At 42.0% G+C, this 21,517-nt stretch overlaps 1 protein-coding gene across 1 annotated transcript; it reads right to left on the bottom strand.

Annotated features, from left to right (window-relative positions):
• Positions 1-1,042: 1,042 nt before the first annotated feature.
• On the bottom strand, positions 1,043-21,301 carry htf4 (Transcription factor 12; the record flags this gene model as incomplete). Its single annotated transcript, NM_001141222.1, is given in 4 exon segments — positions 1,043-1,089; positions 16,075-16,146; positions 17,664-17,765; positions 20,993-21,301. Coding segments are annotated over 2 exon segments (153 nt in total), but the record flags the coding sequence as incomplete, so codon positions are not given.
• Between the last annotated feature and the right edge of the window lie 216 nt (positions 21,302-21,517).

Raw genomic sequence — 21,517 nt, 5'->3', positions numbered from 1 at the left:
AGAGGGAGAGGGCTGAGAGAGGCGGGGGCTGGGTGCCAGTCAGCGAGAGAGAGCGAGGTTGAAATGGAGGGGGCGGGGGCAAAGAATGGGGAGTGTGGGGGGGGAAATTAAGGCGCTGATGATTTATGAAATAGGCAGAGAGATAAGGCTGGGGCGGGGGACAGAATAAGGTAATCTAAATGACTTAAACAAAGCATGATATGGCCAGGGGAGTCAGTGTGTGTGAATAGGGGCTTTACTACCATCACGGTTAATTCGAGAGAACAAGGCGGAGATGGCTTCATTTAACAATAGGCTTTAGGTTTGCCTTTCAGAGGAAACAATGTTGAGCGAATCCTCTGCTCTAGATAGATGTGTGGGGGAATGAAACAATGATTGCGGGTGGATAATTGTGTTCTTAGGAAGAAAGAATTCGGATTTCTGTGGAAAATCCTCACTAATGGGGGTTTAATGTAATTCAGGTTGTGACTGTGTGTGAGCATTTGCAAAACAAGTGATGTAATATGACAATAGAATGGGCCTAGTAGAAAACAACTTAGAGAACATATCCTCTACATTGATAATACAACCACTGTAGGTCTGTATTATTACCACTGTGAGGCGCAGCGGTCTAAGGCACTGCATCTCAGTGCTAGAGGCATCACTACAGACCATGGTTCGATCCCGGGCTGTATCACAGCCGGCAGTGATCGGGAGTCCCAGAGCGCGGCACAAAATTGGCCCCGCTTTGTCCGGGTTCGGGAAGGGTTTGGCCGGGGTAGGCCGTCATTGTAAAATAAGAATTTGTTCTTAAATAAAACGTTAAATAAAAATAAAATTAGGGTTTCCCAAACTCGGTCCTCGGGACCCTAAGAGTTCAAAATAATAAAATATATATCTCACTCACACGTTTTGGTTTTTGCCCTAGCACGCCACAGCTGATTCACATAATCAACTAAACCAAAATATGCACCCCTTGGGGTCCCAAGGACAGACTTTGGGAAACGCTGGTCTAGAGAACTACATATACACATAGTAACAGTCAAAAGTGTGGACAAACCTACTCATTCTAGCGTTTTTCTTTATTTTTACTATTCTACATCGAAGAATGTAGAAGACATCAAAACAATGAAATAACACAAAACAATGAAATAACACATAGGGAATCATGTAGTAATAAAATAAATTCTTAAAATCAAAATATATTTTACATTTGAGATTCTTCAAAGTAGCCACCATTTGCCATTTTGACAGCTTTGGACACTCTTGGCATTCTCTCAACCAGCTTCATGAGGTAGTCACCTGGAATGCATTTCAATTAACAGGTGTGCCTTGTTAAAAGTTAATTTGTTGAATTCCTTTCCTTCTTAATGCGTTGGAGCCATTCAGTTGTGTTGTGACAAGGTAGGGGTGGTATACAGAAGATAGCCCTATTTGGTAAAAGACAAAATCCATATTATGGTAAGAACAGCTTTATTTATTTATTTAACCTTTATTTAACTAGGCAAGTCAGTTAAGAACAAATTCTTATTGACAATGACAGCCTAGGAACAGTGGGTTAACTGCCTTGTTCAGGGGCAGAATGACAGATTTTTACCTTGTCAGCTCGGGGATTCGATCTAGCAACCTTTCGGTTACTGGCCCAACACTCTAACCACTAGGCTACCTGCCGCAAAGAGAAACAATAGTCCATCATTACTTTAAGACATGAAGGTCAGTCAATCCGGACCACTACAGGAAAGGAAGACCCAGAGTTACCTCTGCTGCAGAGGATGAGTTCAATAGAGTTGCCAGCCTCAGAAATTGCAGCCCAAATAAATGCTTGAGAGTTCAAGTAACAGACACATCTCAACATCAACTGTTCAGAGGAGACTGCGTGAATCAGGCCTTCATGGTTGAATTGCTGCAAAGAAACCACTTCTAAAGGACACCAATAATAAGAAGTGACTTGCTTTGGCCAAGAAACACAAGCAATGGACATTAGACCGGTAGAAATCTGTCCTCAGGTCTGATGAGTCCAAATTTGAGATTCTTGGTTCCAACCACCTTGCCTTTGTAAGACACAGAGTAGGTGAACGGATGATCTCCGCATGTGTGGTTCCCACCGTGAAGCATGGAGGTGGTGGTGTAATGGTGCTTTGCTGGTGACACCGTCTCTGATTTATTTAATAGTTTTGATGTCTTCATTATAATTCTACGATGTAGAAAACAGTCAAAATAAAGAAAAACCCTTGAATGAGTAGGTGTGTCCAAACTTGACTGGTTCTGTATGCATGTATATAAAAAAAAGTATGTGGACAACCCTTGAAATTAATGGATCCGGTTATTTCAGCCACACCCGTTGCTGACAGGTGTATAAAAATTGAGCACAGCTATGCAATCTCAATAGATAAACATTGGCAGTAAAATGGCCTTACTGAAGAGCTCAGTGACTTTCAACGTGGCACCGTCATAGGATGCCACCTTTCAGTTTGTCAAATTTCTGCCCTGCTAGAGCTGCCCCGGTCAACTGTAAGTGTTGTTATTGGAAAGTGGAAACGTCTAGGAGCAACAACGGCTCAGCCGCGAAGTGGTAGGCCACAAACTCCCAGAACAGGACCGCCAAGTGCTGAAGCGCTTAGTGCATAAAAATCATCTGTCCTCGGTTGCAACACTCACTACTGAGTTCCTAACTGCCTCTGGTAGCAACGTCAGCACAATAACTGTTCGTCCCGGAGCTTCATGAAATGGATTTCCATGGCCGAGCAGTCGCACACAAGCCTAAGATCACCATGCGCAATGCCAAGCGTCGACTGGAGTGGTGTAATGCTCGCCACCATTGCACTCTGGAGCAGTGGAAACACCTTCTCTGGAGTGATGAATCACGCTTCACCATCTGGCAGTTCGACAGACAAATCTGGGTCAGGCGGATGCCAGGAGAACGCTACCTGCCCCAATGCATAGTGCCAACTGTAAAGTTTGGTGGAGGAGGAATAATGTTCTGGGGCTGTTTTTCATGGTTCGGGGCCCTTATTTCCAGTGAAGGGTATTCTTAACGCTACAGCATATGACAACATTTTACGAATCTGTGCTTCCTACTTTGTGGCAACAGTTTGGGTTAGGCCCCAGTGAACAAAGCGAGGTCCATATAATTCACACCTTTGGGAATTGGCCTAATCGCCCAACATCAGTGCCCGACCTCACTAATGCTTGTGGCTGAATGGAAGCAAGTCCCCGCAGAAATGTTCCAACATCTAGTAGAAAGCCTTCCCAGAAAAGTGGAGGCTGTTATAGCAGGACCAACTCCATATTAATGCCTATGATTTTGGAATGAAATGTTCGACAAGCAGGTGTCCACATACTTTTCATGTAGTGTAGATGGCGCAATATTAAGGGGTAACAATACGCCTGAGGGATGGCCTGTGTTGTGTGTGACATGGAGGTTAGCGGTTAGGGCCAGGCCCTGATGTACAGGTATTACAAGTTTAGTTGAGGGGTCTGGCAGTTGGGTTGGAGAGCTAGAACTAGGTTACCACATAGAGCTGAGGGTGCAAAAGGAGAGGGGGAGCAGGTGGGGGAGAGAGCGGGGAGAGGGAGAGAGCAGGGAGAGGGACACAGGATCATCAGCAGTCATTAATCTGGGCTCAGACACGGGCTAAGAGGCCTTGCGAGCAGCACGCCTCACAACTGGGTCACTCATAGAGGGAGGCCTCCCAGACCATCATGTGGCGAAGCGTAAGCGGACGGGTTGAGGGGGGCAGCCAGGGGTTTTACATTAATTTACACTAAAACCACACGGCCATTGCTCAAACTGTGGGAGCGGCTGAGAGAAGGGCCTCAAACCCAGACGGTGTTTAATATTGCCTATGTGGTGCAGTCACGAACCCTGGCCACAGAGGTTTCACTATGACCGTCTTCGCTGCGGTGTCATATACGCATATATATGAGAGCGCAGCAGAGTGAATGTGCCCATGGTTTGGGTTACAGAAAATGTTTGTGTAATGGCAATATATCATTTTAATGATCCCTGCAGGGGGCCTTCCACTATTAGCTAAAAAGGCATCAGGCACCCTGAACCATCTTACAGGGCATGGTAAGCAAATACCACACGGCATGCAATCTCAAGCATTAGTTCAACAAAAACAACTCTACTGTTGGTTATTTGGAGGCTTGCTCAGCAACTACTTTGTCAGTAGTCTGAGCCCAGTGTTGTAGAGACTAAATGTTTGTTTGGAGGCTCTCACTCGCCTGGGCTGCTAGTTGTTTGTCTGAGTGAGCAGAGGCCCTTTGGCCCCGCCTGTCTGTCTGTCAGAGAGCTTCTGGAGCAGACAGACAGAGTGGTAAGTGTTAGTGTGGGGAGACTGTATGTCTGTGAAGGGGAGCAGAATGAACACTCACCGAGGAAGGCAGGCCAGGGGGTTTCCGGATCTTCTTCGGTTGGGTGTCTACAGGGAGACAGAAGGTAAATCAGATAGCACGCTTCATAAAGGTTGACTGTTAGGGCTCTATTTTCGGCTGGTGTTAAGACAGCACAATTGTCAAACGCACGCTCGTTGGAAATGTTGGCCTGTTAAAGCCGGCGCTCTGCTATTTTCCAGCCCTTGCGCCAGGATTGGTAATTGAACTGTCTTACATGAGCTCGCTTGCGCCGAGGTTGGAGGGGTGGCAATATCTGAGGCGTGTTCTTAAAAACGTGCGCCAAAGTGCCAATTTCAGACAGCGCTGGTGGGAATATTTAAGACCAACCAAAACCTGGCCTTAGTGGTAACGCTGCTGGTTATGGCATGGATTTTGACCGCGGAAGCACAGCCAGTCCAGGCGTGCCACCCAGTGACCTATGCACATGGCACAAGGAAAATATGTTGGTTTTTTTGTTCCCGTAAACCTCGTATTGAGAAACATAAAAGAAAAAAAAATCTCTCTCTATCTATCTATATATCTATATATATATATATATCAATACGAGGTTTACGGGAACAAAAAACAAACATTTTCCTTGAATATATATATTCCCACTTTGTTTCATTTGACTAAGGCAGGTTTTTTTGTCCATCCCAATGCATTCGCCAAGCAGTCTAGACTATCGATAAAGGGTTAAGCTCGTGACACCACTGAAATAAATTTCACCAAAGCTTTATTAAAAGATCACGTTTTGGAGCAGCAAAACAGTGAGCGGACATCCCCTTTTTATCCATGTACGTTATTTTAGCCAGCGCCTGTTATTATTTTAGATGTGTGTAAAAAAAACTCCATGTAGGCTACATGTCCATAATGGAATGAGAGATGAGATGATGCCGGTGACCATCGTATTTAGAAACATTCAAGTTATTTTCCTGTAACAATTGCTCGTTTTCTATTCCATCTGATAACAAAACAAGCACAAAGTAGGAAACCCATACCCTACTAGAACTACAGCTGTTTCAACAGCAATGCGTCAGGTGTTTTTCCTGGCCATGCATTAGCCAAGTAGCCTATCCATAAAAGGTTACTAAATGGTCTACTCGTGATGCTTCTGCATTATTTACATAGACCTACCTGCAGTGCATACTCCAGTCAGGTTGTATCCATCCTCATTTCCAAAGAGCACCTCTTGTCCAGTTACCAAAGAAGCCCATTTCCAAACATATTCAAATTATTCAGTCCTATAACGCCATATCAACGGTAGGCCTAGGATGTATCTTGCTTATTGACAACATGCCTCACACAATACAATTTACAGAAGCCTAGTATTTTTTGTTTGAGAAGAAAGAGCGAGGCATAAAGACATGTAGGCCTACACTCGTTGAAGTCAATTACAACAATGTTCTGTCAACACTCCAAACACATTGAGCAAACACTGAATTATTTTTTTTACAGTTATTACTAGTTTCTGTTGCCTATGCTATTTAATAAACTGTAGTATCAATCCACAAGGGACTAGGACGAGAATATTCCGTGCCCCCAGCCGAATTGAACGATAACGCAAAGACCATCAATAACCTACAGAACTTGAGACAATGGCATGCAGTATTAAGCCATGAAACACGTTGATTGGCCAGTGAGTGGCCAAGCCCTTGTCACACCTACAATTCATTTATTCATCAAAACCCAGTCCTTTCGCGGCACCGCCAGTTAATGCGCTCATAATTCCTGCTGTGAAAAATAGCACAAATATTTCTGGCACACCCCACACCTATAGCGCTACCGCCAGCGCTAAGATTTACCATTGTGTTAGGTTTATTAAATTAGAGCCGTTAGTGTCTTGTTTGAAAATAAAATATTATTTGACCATATTGACGGTATTATTGTGTATTGTTAGTGTTTTTCACCCAGTTAAAAAGGTTAAAGCTACACATATATTTGGCTGAGACAACTTCTTGTTCTATAATCTGACATGAAAAGGCAAGAGCCTGAAAAACATTTCTACAAAGAACTAAAGCTTTTCCGAATCCATCTCTCTTACCTAGCTGGCCATCGGGAGGCCTCCTCCTGGGGTTGTTGGGGTACGATCCGGGGTAGAACTGAGAGGCAGACTTTAGCCCAGAGGGGGACATGGCATCTGGACTGGGCATGGCGATGTCACTGGGTAGGAAGCCAGGCTGGCAGAACAACACAAAGAGCAAGGGGTTAACAAACAACACATGCAGGAATGCATACGAAAACACACATGAATGCACAGTTCTGGGAAATACAGAACGCTCTAATTCAATGTGTATCGGATGAAAGGAGAAGTGAGAAAACAGGGTCTTCTTTATACTGAAACCTGACTATGAATTTTGCTCAAATCAAGTTAGAATTGGTGATGTGGGCAACCTAAACTATGATCATAACAGGGTCTAAGCAAAGGGGTCAGCAGTACTCTTACCTGGCCTCCAAACGAAGAGTATGGTACCCTCTCATTTTTACCTGCAAGACGAAATGTACAATTAGCGGGTTCCTTATGGAATGGAAGTTACACATTGGGTATTCAGAGTAATTTTTCCAAAATGACAAAAAGTTCAAAATTATTAGAAGCCATTTAAAATACAGAAAGTAGTGATAAAAGTGGCCTCCCCCTTTCAGAGTGCTCAGCTGCTGGCCAGACAAACCCCAAGGGAGCATTTCTGCTTCAGTGCTCTTAACATCCCCAGCACCCACTAAATACACATTACACACACACACACACACAGTTTCTGGCACTTTGTCACTCAGATAACAATTTCATGGTCATAACAAAATATGTACACACCAACAGTAACCTGCGCTACTTATTTACAACCTATCCCCATTACAACAGTGGTTCCCAACCAGGGGTACTAGGACCCCTGGGGGTACTTAGCCATTCCACAGGGGGTACTTGAAAAGACTCATGAGACCATAGGCCTACTGGTAAAAATGCACAAGGGGGTAACTTCAGGGGTATCCGGGCAGAGCAAAATTCAGTTGGTGGTACAGTAACTGAAAAAGGTTGGGAACCACTGCATTACAACAGTGATAGACACAAAGAGACAAGCCAGCAGACTCTGAGCATAGCCTACCTCCGATTCCTGAACTGAGGAAGGGAGATGACAGGCCCTCATGCTCATTGTAGTGGGAGCCATCTCCGTAGCCCTGTGGGAAAACACACAGAGGAAGAACACATGATGAGGACTGGAGTCCAAGTCAGCAGAGTTCACTGAAGTCCTTCCATGCCATGGCCAGTGCACTGGTTCATCCCAGTCTGTAAACTGTCATGCGAGCTCAGGAAATGTGCAGAATCCAGGCTCTAGAAATGTCTTAATCATCTAGTTGTGGTAATCCGTAATCACAGTTTGCAGCAGCCAATCTTCACCCCCTATACCCAGTTCCTTATATTTACACCAAAACGAGCCAAGACAGTTACCATGGCTGTGAAGCCGCAATTACCGTTGGGCTTCCACAGATGTAAAGTTTAGCGCAGAGCCTGCCAATGCCTGACACTGATCCAAGACATTAGGTACAAAGTAAAAACTACCAGTCTGAATCGAAAGTTTGCCAACACACCCAGCTGTTATGGTGTGTGAGTGAGAGAGTTTGAGAGCCTGTGAGGAGTCCCTGATAATGCTTACCCGTCCCTGGTTGAAGGAGGGGCTGTTCTGTTCTCCAGGGCCCCAGGATCCAGAGCTACTGCGCTCGTCCAGAGCTGGATGAGAGAAACGTTGGGGTTACTCACTGACTGGTATACACAGACAGCTTTAAAAACACATTAGGTTGGGTGGACAATGGAGGAGACAACTTCCATCATAAACTACTAGATCCGGACAAATTATACTAAAACCAGCAAGTTACAATGACTGTGGGCATGTTCCTCCTTCCTAGTACTAGCACAAGTGTTCATTTGGTGTCCGCGGTGGGATCGAGTGGCCGCAGGGCAATACCGTCGACCAACAGTGAAGTTAGGGGTAGGGTCCTATAGCTCAAACCTATCTGTAGGCATGTAGCCATAATACAAGCTAGCACCCATCACTCAGGTGAACTTGTCAGCAGTGCAGGGCCCCTGAGCCAATGTATGTCATTCACAAGAGTTAACTGGTTTAAAGGCAAAGCCACTGGGACAACAGGTCATCTTTAAGAGAATCTGCCATTGTTGCATTAAAGGGATAGTTCACCCAAATTACAACATGACAGTGGTTTCTTCAACTTGTAAGCAGTCTAGAGACAAGGTATGATGGAAATCCATGCTTTGGTTAAGTTTCCCTGGCACAGTTTACACATACAAACGTTTTAGCATTTGTGGCACAAATCCCATTCAGGTCAGGGGACCGATATTAGCATTTTTTGCACCTCATTTCCAAACCATCTGAAAGTATTCAAAATTGATTGTGAAGCTCAAAGTCACTTAGAGGTTTTGAAAATGATACACAAAAAAATGTTAATATTGGTCCCATGACTTGAAAGGGATTTGTGCCACAAACACTCAAATGTTAGCATGTGGAAACAATGCCAGGGAAACTAAACCAAAGCATGGATTGCTGTCATACTTTGTCCATAGACTGTTTACATTGTTTGTGAAAAACTCTATCCCAAAGATCTAGGCAGAGACTATTTAAGGTAGGGTAAGGAAACCAATATGTATTTGTACATTTGGGTGAACTATCCCTTTAAGGAGGGACCATTCCATACATGTCCATGTGAAAACAAAGTGAAAATCACCATAACCAGTCTAATAGAGGGGTCATTTCACTGATTGGCTGAGAAACCAAACTATAACAGAATGTGTCATTGTCCAGCTTCTCATTGAAATTCGTTCCACAGCAGTTTTGCAGATGCCATCATACGCTAAGCCATAAAACAACCAATAACATACATATTCAGTACACAAAACGTATATGAATATGTTAAATTATTTCACAAGTGGCGGCTGTGGCATAAGAAAAACAAGGATTCTAAAGATTGGCGGAGCAGAAATTCCAAATACCCCCTTCTCCCATAGTCTTATCCGTTAATGCTACCAAGCCTGGAGACACAGGGCTTAATTGCATACTAATTTGCATAATTGTGCATATTAATGTGGTTGCCTTATGAATATTCATACTTCTCCTTTGATTTTTGCCTAATTAAAAAAATGTGTGCGTGAGAGGGAGAGTGTGAGGGGAGGGAGGGAGAGGGTCTGGGTGAGATGAGCGACTGACGAGTGAAAATGACTGATGATGCTAACAGAGTGGTGCAAGCACCTACACACGCTATGACAGCCATGATCTATGGAGCTGATGCCACTGGCATGGAGAAGCAGGGGAGCAGGACCTCCAAAGATCAGCCTTACTCAGTCACTGTCAGTGGGCTGAAAGGCCACACTGCTAATACAGCTACATACAGTCACAACAGCACACAGGACTGATGGACAACGAAATATGTAAGACAGGCTTTGCATGGACAGCACCTCATCTAAAAACAGCCTTGCTGGCAGAGTTCGTTTACTCAACACTGAGACATGATCAAATCCACATAAGAGGAACCCCAGGTCTATAAAACAAGCTTTTCCATTATCCAGTGTCCACAATGGCTTTGGTCCAGCAGCCACTCAATAATAGTATTTGCTGCCCACCTAGATCTACGCCACTTAAAAAGGCCTCCACTTGGCGAGTGGGTAGTGTCTGAGATAGAATCGCCTTACTGAGGACAACTCTGACAACATTGTTCACACTTTGTGGAGTAATTAACTCAAAGGCAATTAAACAAGGTGGGGAGCTGCTGAGGTGACAATGACACAGCCAGCCATGTTAAGTGGGAGCCAAACACTGAGTCTACTGCCACAATGGAGGAGGGGAGGACAGGGATACAGGACTGAAGGAAAGGAGGAGAGGGGGACAGGAAGAGGGGAGGAGAAACAGACAAGACAAGTGGAGGAGAGAGGGACAAGGGTGAACGATTGGAGGAACAGAGGGAGTAAAAGGCACAGGGGGGAGAGAAGGACAGGGGTGTGAGACAAGAGAGGACCGACTTCATTGATCCAAGTTCACTCTTCATTCTTTTGAAGAATATATTCATTTAATTGTTTGTGTAATGCTGTTATAAGTGTGATTGCATTTTATTCTCACTTTCTACCTGTTGAAACGTTGCGCCTCAACTTTATAACCGGATTCAGTAATGAGAATCTAGTGAAGGCCATGAGGGCAATACTAACACTGTACAGGAGCAGCCAGCCGCTGAAGAAATAATCATATTTTGAGGCACAAAACCTTCTCACAAGGCAAAATGTAATATGCCTCCAAAAGGCAGCCTGGATCGTTTCTTGCGTACGTCTTAACAAGATATAGACCTAGTAGAGCAGCCATTTTCTAGTGCCAGCAGTATAGGGCATATTAGATAGAAGTTGGCTGTTCAGATCATAAGGTGACAAACACTCCATGACAATCATCTGAAAAAATATTTGTGTGGGAGTGTGTGCACAAGCATTTGTCTGTGCGTGTGAACGGGGGTTGTTTGTTGTGGTTGGGGGGGGGGGGGGGGGGGGGGGGCTGTCCTGGGTGGATGGGTGACGGGGGCCAGCAGCTGCAGAGGTGAGTGAGGGGATGCCTGATGGAGCTCCCTTCGCAATTAGTACCCCTCTAAGTACTTTTGTGTTGGTGAATAGCTCTGCTTCTGCCTTTCCCGCGCTGGGTCATCTACTAGTAGTGGCACACTGAAGCCGTGATGTCAAGGGATACAGTTGGCCCAGGCAAACAGGAAGTTGACGCAAGTTACCAGGAGAACAATAAAGAACAAAACAGGCTGCTCTTTGTTATGGCCCTGTGATCCTATCATAATGTAGGACGGAAGTAAAAATATAAATGTTTAAAAACAAACAGTGCACACAAGTGACTCCATGCAACTTATGAGACTTGTTAAGCAAATTTTCACTCCTGAACTTATTTAGGCTTGCCATAACAAAGGGGTTGAATACCTCAAGACATTTCAGGTTACATTTTTTTATTACATTTGTAAACATTTCTAAAAACATTCCACTTTGACATTAAGGTATTGTGTGTAGACCCACCTCTACATATCCTAATAAATCAAATCAAGTTGTCATTTCAGGACAAAGTGGAAGAGGTGGGGAAATATCATGGGGAAAATGTTTACATGAATCAAACATTGCCTACTTCAATAGAAGTCTACTCTCAGGAGAAAAACTGCGGTAAAACTGCTAAAGTAAGTAATTTTATCCCTGTATTGAGGCTACTCCCCTTTGATTGTATAGTGCCTTCAGAAAGTATCACACCCCTTGACTTTCACATTTTGTTGTGTTACAGACAGAATAAAAAAAATGCATTACATTTAAATGTTTTAACACTGGCCTACACACAATAACGCATAATGTCAAAGTGGAATAATGTTTTTAGATGTTTTATATATATATATATATATATTTTTTTTACAAACGTCTTGAGTCAATAAGTATTCAACCCCTTTGTTATGGCAAGCTTAAATGTATTCAGGAGTAAAAATGTGCTTAAGACATAAGTTGCATGGACTCACTCGTGTGCAATAGTGTTTAACATTTTTTTTTTTTTTATGACATCTCTAACCCACACAGTTCCCTCAGTCAAGCACTGAATTTCAAACAGATTCAACAGCAAATACCAGCAAGGTTTTCCAATGCCTCGCAAAGGGCACATATTGGTATATTGGTTAAAAAACGCTGACCATGAATATCCCGCTGAACATGGTGAAGTTATAAATTACATTTTGCACCCAGTCACCGCAAAGACAGCGGCATCCTTCCTTACTCAGTTGCCGGAGAGGAAGGAAACCGCTCAGGGATTTCACCATGAGGCCAAAGGTGACTTTAAAACATGTTCCAGAGTTTAATGGCTGTGATAGGAGACATTGTAGTTACTGTATAATACTAACCTAACTGACAGAGGGAAAAGGGGCCTGTACTGAATAAAAATATTCCAAAACATGCATCCTGTTTACAACATGGCAAGTAATCCTGCAAAAAATGAAATTAGCTTTATGTCCTGAATACAGAGTTATGTTTTGGGCAAATCCAACACAACACATCACCGAGTACCACTCTCCATATTTTCAAGCATAGTGGTGGCTGCATCATGTTATGGGTATGCTTGTAATTGTTAAGGACTGGGGAGTCACTAAGCACAGGCAAAACCTGGATGAGTCTGCTTTCCACCAGATTATGGGAGATTAATTCACCTTTCAGTAGGACAACAACCTAAAACACAAGGCCAAATCTACACAGGAGTTGCTTACCAAGACAATGAATGTTCCCGAGTTTCCGAGTTACAGTTTGGACTTCAATCTACTTGAAAATCTATGACAAAAATCTGAAAATGATGTCTAGCAATGATCAACAAACAATTTGACAGAGCTTGAAGAATTTTGAAAATTGACAAATGTTGCACAATCCAGGCGTGGAAAGCTCTTAGACTCACCCAGAAAGACTCACAGCTGTAATCGCTGCCCATGGTGCTTCTACAAAGTATTGACTCAGGGGTGGGAATATATACAGTATGAGCCAAAGTTTGGACACACCTACTCTCATTCAAGGGTTTTTGTTTATTTTTACTACATTGTAGAATAATAGTGAAGACATCAAAACAACATATGGAATAACGTAGTAAACAAACAAGTGTTAAACAAATCAAAATATATTTGAGATTCTTCAAAGTAGCCAGCCTTTGCCTTGATGACAGCTTTGCACACTCTTGGCATTCTCTCAATCAGCTTCATGAGATAGTCACCTGGAATGCATTTCAATTAACAGGTTTGCCTTGTTAAAAGTTAATGTGGAATTTCTTTCCTTCTTAATACATTTGAGCTAATCAGTTGTGTTGTGACAAGGTAGGGGTGGTATAAAGAAGAAAGCCCTATTTGGTAAAAGACCAAGTCCATATTATGGCAAGAACATCTCAAATAAGCAAAGAGAAACAACAGTCCATCATTACTTTAACCTTTAAGACATGAATGTGGAAAATTAAGAACTTTGAACGTTTTTTTTCAAGTGCAGTCGCAAAAACCATCAAGCGCTATGATGAAACTGGCTCTCATGAGGACCGCCACAGGAAAGGAAGACCCAGCGTTACCTCTGCTGCAGAGGATAAGTTCATTAGAGTTACCAGCCTCAGAAAATGCAGCCCAAATAAATGCTACAGAGTTCAAGTAACAGATACATCTCAACATCAACTGTTCAGAGGAGACTGCGTGAATCAGGCCTTCATGGTCCAATTGCTGCAAAGAAACCACTACTAAAGGACACCAATTAGAAGAGACTTGCTTGAGCCAAGAAACACGAGCAATGGACATTACTTTGGTCTAATGAGTCCAAATTTGAGATTCTTGGTTTCAACCGCCGTGTCTTTGAGACGCAGAGTAAGTGAACGGATGATCTCTGCATGTGTGGTTTCCACCGTCAAGCATGGAAGAGGTGGTATGATGTTGTGGGAGTGCTTTACTGGTGACACTGATTTATTTAGAAATCAAGGCACACTTAACAAGCATGGATACCACAGCACTCTGCAGCGATACGCCATCCATTCATTTGTTTTCAACAGGACAATGACCCAACACACCTCCAGGCTGCATAAGGGCTATTTGACCAAGGAGAGTGATGCATCAGATGACCTGGCCTCCACAATCACCTGACCTCAACCCAATTGAGATGGTTTAGGATAAGTTGGACCGCAGAGTGAAGGAAAAGCATTCCAGGTGAAGCTGGTTGAGAGAATGCCAAGAGTTCGCAAAGCTGTCATCAAGGCAAAGGGTGGATTCTTTGAAGAATATTAAATATCTTTTGATTTGTTTAACACTTTTTTTGTTACTACATGATTCCATATGTGATATTTCATAGTTTATGTCTCACTATTACTCTACAATGTAGAAAACAGTAAAAAGAAAAACCCTTGTATGCGTGTCCAAACTTTTGACTGGTACTGTATGTAAATGAGATATTTCTGTATTTTATTTTCAATAAATGTGGGGTATTGTGTGTAAATGGGTGAGAAATTCAGGCTGTAACAAATATGGAATAAGTCAAGGTGTATGAATAATTTCTGAAGGCACTGTATATCTGACTTTATAAAAAGGGGATTGAGGGATGGAAAAAGCGACTAACATATCGCAATATTATTTTGGATGATATTATAGCGATACTGACTCCAATTTGTAAAAATAGACTTTTTGGACTAGGTAGCATTAACTAGCGGACACCCTCATTTTGCTCCATGGATTGATAGGCTTGTCTCAATCTCATATAGATTCTCTAGAGGTTGGCAACTATGGAGGTTTGCGCTGTGGCACTCAAATGCTGTTACGAGATACCTGGAGTACTCTGAAAGTTAAATGTGACAGCATGAAGTATCACATTCGAATGGTGTCAATGACCAAGGGGCACACTTAGGACGGGGGCAGGAATTAACTCCTCACTGCTAAGTAATTGCCTGCTGTAATAGAAACAAACACAGAGTCCTGCCACTGATCCCCATTCAGAGGGCTCCTACTCTAGCCAGCGCTCCATGCTGGGCCAGTTAAGTGCCCCAGTGCTGGGGGTGAGGGGCATTGTCTCAGGCTCAAGCCATTTCCTGTGAACCAGTGGGGGGAAAAGTCCTGTGCGGAGTTGGGGGAGGAGTGTTTTACACTTCGGGGTGGGGGAGTCGTTTCAAGTCCATAAGCCCTTTTCTGTCTTTGTTCCTCTGTGGCGGAGTTTTCACTCTGGGGGCCGCGCAGTGTGACTCCATTTCACACTGCAGGTTGGCAGGGTGACAGTGGGAAGGAACATGACTTACTAACATTCAGCAACAGCTACTAGCTTACACAAGGGTTTCAGGTGTTCCAAGGTAGGAAAATACAAGCAAGTTTTTTTTATATTGGTGCTAGAAAAGGATGCAATGAAAATAAAATATATAGATCTCATTTGCTAAATTGAGATATTGTTATCAATTAAAAGAGTTACCAAGATAGTTTGTTCATCACCCCACCAAAAAACATGGGTCTCATTCAACAACCATAAATGAAGACATTCTGCTGAACTCCAGAAAGCTTTTTTCTTAAGAAGTGTCATCCAACAACACAGCGCTCAAAGGCACCAACAGTGTCCTGAAGCTTCAACACAGATTAATAATCTTGGTTAGATCAAAGAGGGGAAATGTGAACACATGGAGGGACAGAGCAGGCTCTCACGTTTCCAGAGGAGAACTCGGATCAAAGTAACTACGTCTGGCCAACTTACTACCAGCACTAAAAGGTGAAGAAATACTGTCCGCACACAGAGGATGTAAGAGGTCAATCCAAAATATATATATTTATTTTATCTTTATTTAACTAGGCAAGTTAGTTAACTGCCTTGTTCGGGGACAGAATGACAGATTTTTACCTTGTCAGCTCGGGGATTTGATCTTGCAACCTTTCGATTACTAGTCCAATGCTCTAACCACTAGGCTACCTGCCGCCCCATATACAGCATCTTTAATTATATAACCAGGTGAATGGGTGAAGGCATAGTGCAATAGAACCAAAGCACTACTAACCACTGCCCTAGTACTTCCAACCAAAATATTTTGTTGCTACATAACCATTCTCCATTACTTACTGACCTTATCAAAAAAAAAAAAAAAAGCTTCATACAATACAGTTTAAGTATGGCCCTGCAGGACATGCAAGACTCAGGATAACAGTATCTTGCATTCTGAATAGAATCTTACCTGATCCACCAAACTGACTGCTAGCGAGTGTCGTCTGTCTGTTCTTCCCATTAGCCACAGGTGGTGCAAACATCTAGAAGAGATGGGAAATAAATTCATAAATACACCTTAATTGAACATACAGTAAAACTTGATAATCTGTGATATGAAATGTGGGCTGGACACTGATAGGAGTGATGTATCCTAATCCCTGGTTACAGGGCCTTGTTTAACATGCCATCTCATGAGCCGCTGTGTGTTTCTGCCTCTTTGGCATCTGGGCCAGCGACAGCCATACTGCAGCATTTTCAGCCAATCCTGGCATAGCACGGCACACACACACACACACACACCTTTGTCTCTAGTGGGTTTAGATTCCATACATAGCTACTAGTTATAGAACCATGGACGCATTTATGATTTGAGTGGTGGCTACACAAATGATGTGCATAGCAAACCAAGGTCTTGATTGAGGGCATGATAGTTGATGCTCCACACACTAGTGGCCCATTAACTGACAGAGGGAACAGAACCAATGGAATTTCCCAATTTTACACATCATAAGGCTAAAATAATGGAGAGGAAATCAAATACATAGGCAGATCTCATTAGTAAGCCGTGCTTAGTGTAGAGATATCAATTAATGTGGGACATCAAGTCTGATGACAAGCGTTTACTCAATTAGAATTCCTGGTCTTGAATCCATGGATGTCCCCCGTATAAGGTAATTTTCCATAACAATGAATTTACTCAGGATATTACTTTTATTCAGAGAGAAACACTGACATGAATGTCAACTCAAAAGCCCAAGACAGAAATCATATGGTACAAATGAATGAAAAAAATTTAAAATAAATAAAAAAACAGGCCGATGCCAGCAAGTGGATAAAAAATCATACCCAAAATCCCATTAATCTGACCATTTATAAAGACCTGCTATTCAAGAGACATAAATATCAGGGCTACCCCATTTCACACAGCATGTATTGAGTTGAATATGATGTGAGGTTTTTCAGCTGTGTAAACTTTGAGAGTGCCAGAACCACTCAAGAGTATGGAGCATCCCTTTAAAAGTCCTGGAACTTATCAGCAATCAAACTACTGCAAGGTTGTGCACAAAATAAGATAAACCAAACTTGGAGCAAAATATAAACATAACTGCAAACATAGGAATCAAATGCATCTAGTCTAAATAAATCTTCAGCATTCAGGTCAGCCCAAAGCATAAATCAACCTTACTGGAGATTATGTTCTCTCATGTTCAAAGACTGATTTTAAACCCAATGAATAAACACCTTGGACCTGTGTTGTATTCAGGTGACCTTGCTTTGATGTGGGATGGGGTAAAACAGATTTTTCCCCCCCAAACGACTTCTTGGGGGAAATTAAGCTACTTCTGCCATGCAGGAGTTAAAGGATAAAAAAAAGCATGGGGTGAGCGATGTGGAAAAAGTATAACTTGTTAATGAATCGGGAACAAGGAGTTTAGCTGTCATTATATTGGAAATGTAACGGGCCCGTCCCTCCCCATTCATCTTCTCTCTCGTCCACCCTACCCAGCCCAGCAGCCCTTATGACCTGGCCCCAGACCCCTAGGCCACTCTCTCTTACCGCACTGAAATCCAGGAGGTCGTTGAGTTCCTTGTCTTGTGTTCCCACTGCAGCCATTCTCTGCTGCGGCTGCTCGTTCATGCCCCTCAGTCTCTAACAACCCTACGAGAGAGATTCGCAAATAGGATAGACTGACTTTTAATGGAACCAGACTAGAGAGTACAAACACATTGAATGTGACTGAGAAAGAAAAAAATTCACGCTAGATATTACTGGCTGATATTAATAAAGAACTCATGAGTTCTATCACTTGTGAAAATGAGTGAACATACAGATGGTAACATACTGCTTTTTCGGCCTTGTCATTGACCCTTACCTACCACTATCTATGGACACAGATAAGTAAAGAGTTGGCGGAAGTTGAGTACCCAGACTAATAGTTAAAGATCCTTCCCCTCTTACTAAATGATTTCCCAGAAGCCCTACAACCTTAACACTGCCGCCTGATCGCCTCTGACTTTTCATGGTAATAATTGTCGTCAGACGTGGGTGAGGAGTCAAGGCTATTTTGGCATATGGGACACTGATGTTCAAACAATAGACCGGAAAAATGGGAAACACTATTTTGTTGTAACAGAGTTAAAAGTTAGGCCAGTGCATTCATTTATTGGTAAGAATCCCATATGAACAAGTACAACCTAAAGAACAACCAGAGAATGTCATCAACTCCTTTGGGCATGACCAAATAAGCTACTAATAGTGAGGCTCACTACACAGGCTGCAAAGAAGAGATTGTGACATTCTATGTGAAACATATAGGCCTGTTTAGTTTTTGTATCCCTTATCCAACCTTAGCAAGAGTAATCACACTTCTGAGACCATGCCTTCCTTTCTGATGCTTCCACAACAAATCACACGCACGTCAATCATCCAATTCTATATGAAAGTAAAGTACATTAGGTTTACAATTAGACATAATTGGGACCATTGTTTGCACTGGGTAATAGGGGTAAAAGGCAGAGCTAATGGATGTATGCAAACATGTCATTACCAAATTACCATATGTCAGCGCAGAGGAACCTTGTCAAATGAAAAAATAATAAGCATGAATACTGGATTTACCCTGTGTTTTGCATTCCAACATGCGCCTGAGGCACAAAGGGTAGAGCTTGGATGCTCAGCAGCAGCAGTACATGCCACACAAAAACACTGCCAGTGCAACTGGAAATAAGCACTAGGGCACCAACAGGTGGTGTACTTTTACCGCATTCTTTGTAATCCATTACTAGTGCAATTTGCTGTAATCAACAATTTGGGGGCTTAAACCAGAAAATAAAACACAACTTCTCAGAAGTAAAAGACCAGATTTGTAACAATACATCCATTTCAAAATGAAAGCTATTCTTACTTTCTTCTTATTTGTCACACATAGGGCCTAGTTCCTTAGAGCCAAGACCACACTGTGGGATCAAGGAACTTATGTGTTTGGAGTTTCAGCAACTGATGCTTCAGCATCTTGAAACTTAAATATTCTTTGAAGGCTCAGAATACCTGTGTAAAAAAACCCAGATTCAAACGGAGATCGAATTTTACCATAAAAATGGCTATATACCATGCAAAGGATCCATCAGGAATAGGCTTTTGTATTGAAAGTGAAGGCAGGTTGACATAACCTAACCTTTAATAAAACACATTTAATGCCCTAATATAACACTAGGCCCAAGTGTAAATAAGCCTAATGTTGTTTTGCCAGACTTTCGGATAAGGTGGTAGGCCAAGGATACACAAGCCTTGCCAAACATAAACCACAAAAACATTGACTGTTCCAAAATGTTGTGGGTATGTCTTGATAGTTAAAAGGAATGCTGGCACTTTGTGGATACACACATTTTGTAATGCAGAATTGCATATTTTGCTACTGACAGTAGGAACAATATTCGGATGCAACAGATTAAGTCTATGGTTGCCTTGTACACATGCGAGACAGACAAGGAAAGAAGTCCTCCAAGTGCAAAACTAGGCCTATAGAATGTATTCCTATAGAGAACACATTTTTCTAAAAATGATTAATATATATATTTGATAAAAACGGGCCTAATAGTCCTCAAATATTTGAGATCTAACAGCAATATAATATCCATTGGGATAATGTACTTCGCAAAATATTCGAGCAAATTGAAGCCAAATCAACAACTAGTAAGTATAATGTGAGTTTTGGATAGTTGTGTTTTTATCATAACGAATTGCTTATGTTTGAGTTTAAATAAATTTAATTGAACTGTTGCTTCTTAGGAACAGAATATAAATGTCAATGTAGCCAACCAGAATGTAACATCGACAGAAAACGAAGCAAGCAGTGTGAACACCATGATCAAATGTATAACAACAAATCTGCTCAGTCCAACGATAGTTCGTTACAATACATTTTTCCCCACATCGTTTCGCGTAGTTTCCAAGACTGAAACAATGTAAATATTTATTCCAGATTATAAACTATTCTACACCGTGAGCTACCCGTTTCCAACGATAACAGGCCACATCTAGGTCCTATATAGCTATACTGAAAAGGGACGCTTTTCAGCCGGAGGATATTCAGGTTCCAAATGCTCTATATAGTGGAATATCTAACTACACAAAGTTTAAAATAATGAATTACCTTCATGAAAAGGGCTTCTGAAAGATACTGGAAAAAATGTGGCCTCTGAATAACTGCGAAAGACCTTGAAATAATGCAATAAATATGTTGCTTCTTTTGAAATATAATTTACAACTCAAGGTTAGTTTGCATTTCAGTTCGTTCAGAGAGATGATGGGGGCATAAGGAATTTCCTGCCAAATGTGCAATAAAATAAATTAAAGTCTAGCCTGTGAACAGCCGCTTAACCACTTTCATTAAGGGGTGGTTGTTTTGTGTATTAGTGGTTATAGAAATGTTCGTTACTTGCTTTACATTTGTTATGAACCTTTAAAATGGCAGGGTGAACAAATGAAAGCACAAGTTTATAATGCCCCTCAACATTATTTTGGCTACAGTCAATTAGTTTTGTCGTCATAACCACTGATCAAACAGGCTTCTTTATTGGAAAATTGAGACTGGCAAATACATCAAAATGACTCATATTCAGAATAACCTTACAATATATTTATGGTGAACAAAGGACTAATTTCCCTCACTACACGGTTGGTGTGGAGACCATCACACACTTGATGGCTGAACTCTCCACCTTACCAGAAACCAGACAAAAACTTACACCCCCTGCTCCAACCACACATTCCCAAAACTTTTGATAATTGTAGAAGTCATACGTCCTACAATTGGCCTACATTAGGTACAATGAATTAGTGCATTTTAACAACTATATGCGAGTGTGAAACAGAAACATTTTTACCTTTAATCTTCAAATGTCTGGCATCCAACAGTAAAAAGAAAGGCTGAGTATCGCAGGGGAAAAAAACATAAAACTTCAAGAGAATTTCAACCTCAGCGCGTGAAACACATTGGATCGCTGTAGATGTCTTCCTTATTCCTCTTGAACCTTGCTCTGTTACACTACCCACATCATTAGTACAATGTAACCAGTCCGAACCCAAACAATTTATAGTTATTAATCTCACGTCTTCCTTTTTGTTGTTACAATTAAGATGATTTCATTCTTCTAGTAGACATCTTAACCACCTCCGTCCACATTGTCAGAAGCAACAACGTATCCCTACGCATGAAATGAGGGCCCCAACGCCAGCGGTGTCCGATTTCAAACGCCTATAGAAAGACAACCTATTTGCTCATAGGACAATAAAAAATATAAGATATAACGACCTACATAGATGTAACAGCCGCATATGTTAGTTCGTTGGTCAACAGTTCATGGTGTTCTCTTCAAAATAAAAGAGATCTAAAGGACTACGCCTTTCAG

Source organism: Salmo salar, chromosome 23 (genome assembly GCF_965601325.2).
Source record: "Salmo salar chromosome 23, fSalSal1, whole genome shotgun sequence".
Taxonomy (NCBI): domain Eukaryota; kingdom Metazoa; phylum Chordata; class Actinopteri; order Salmoniformes; family Salmonidae; genus Salmo; species Salmo salar.
This window is presented reverse-complemented; position numbering and strand designations above follow the sequence as displayed.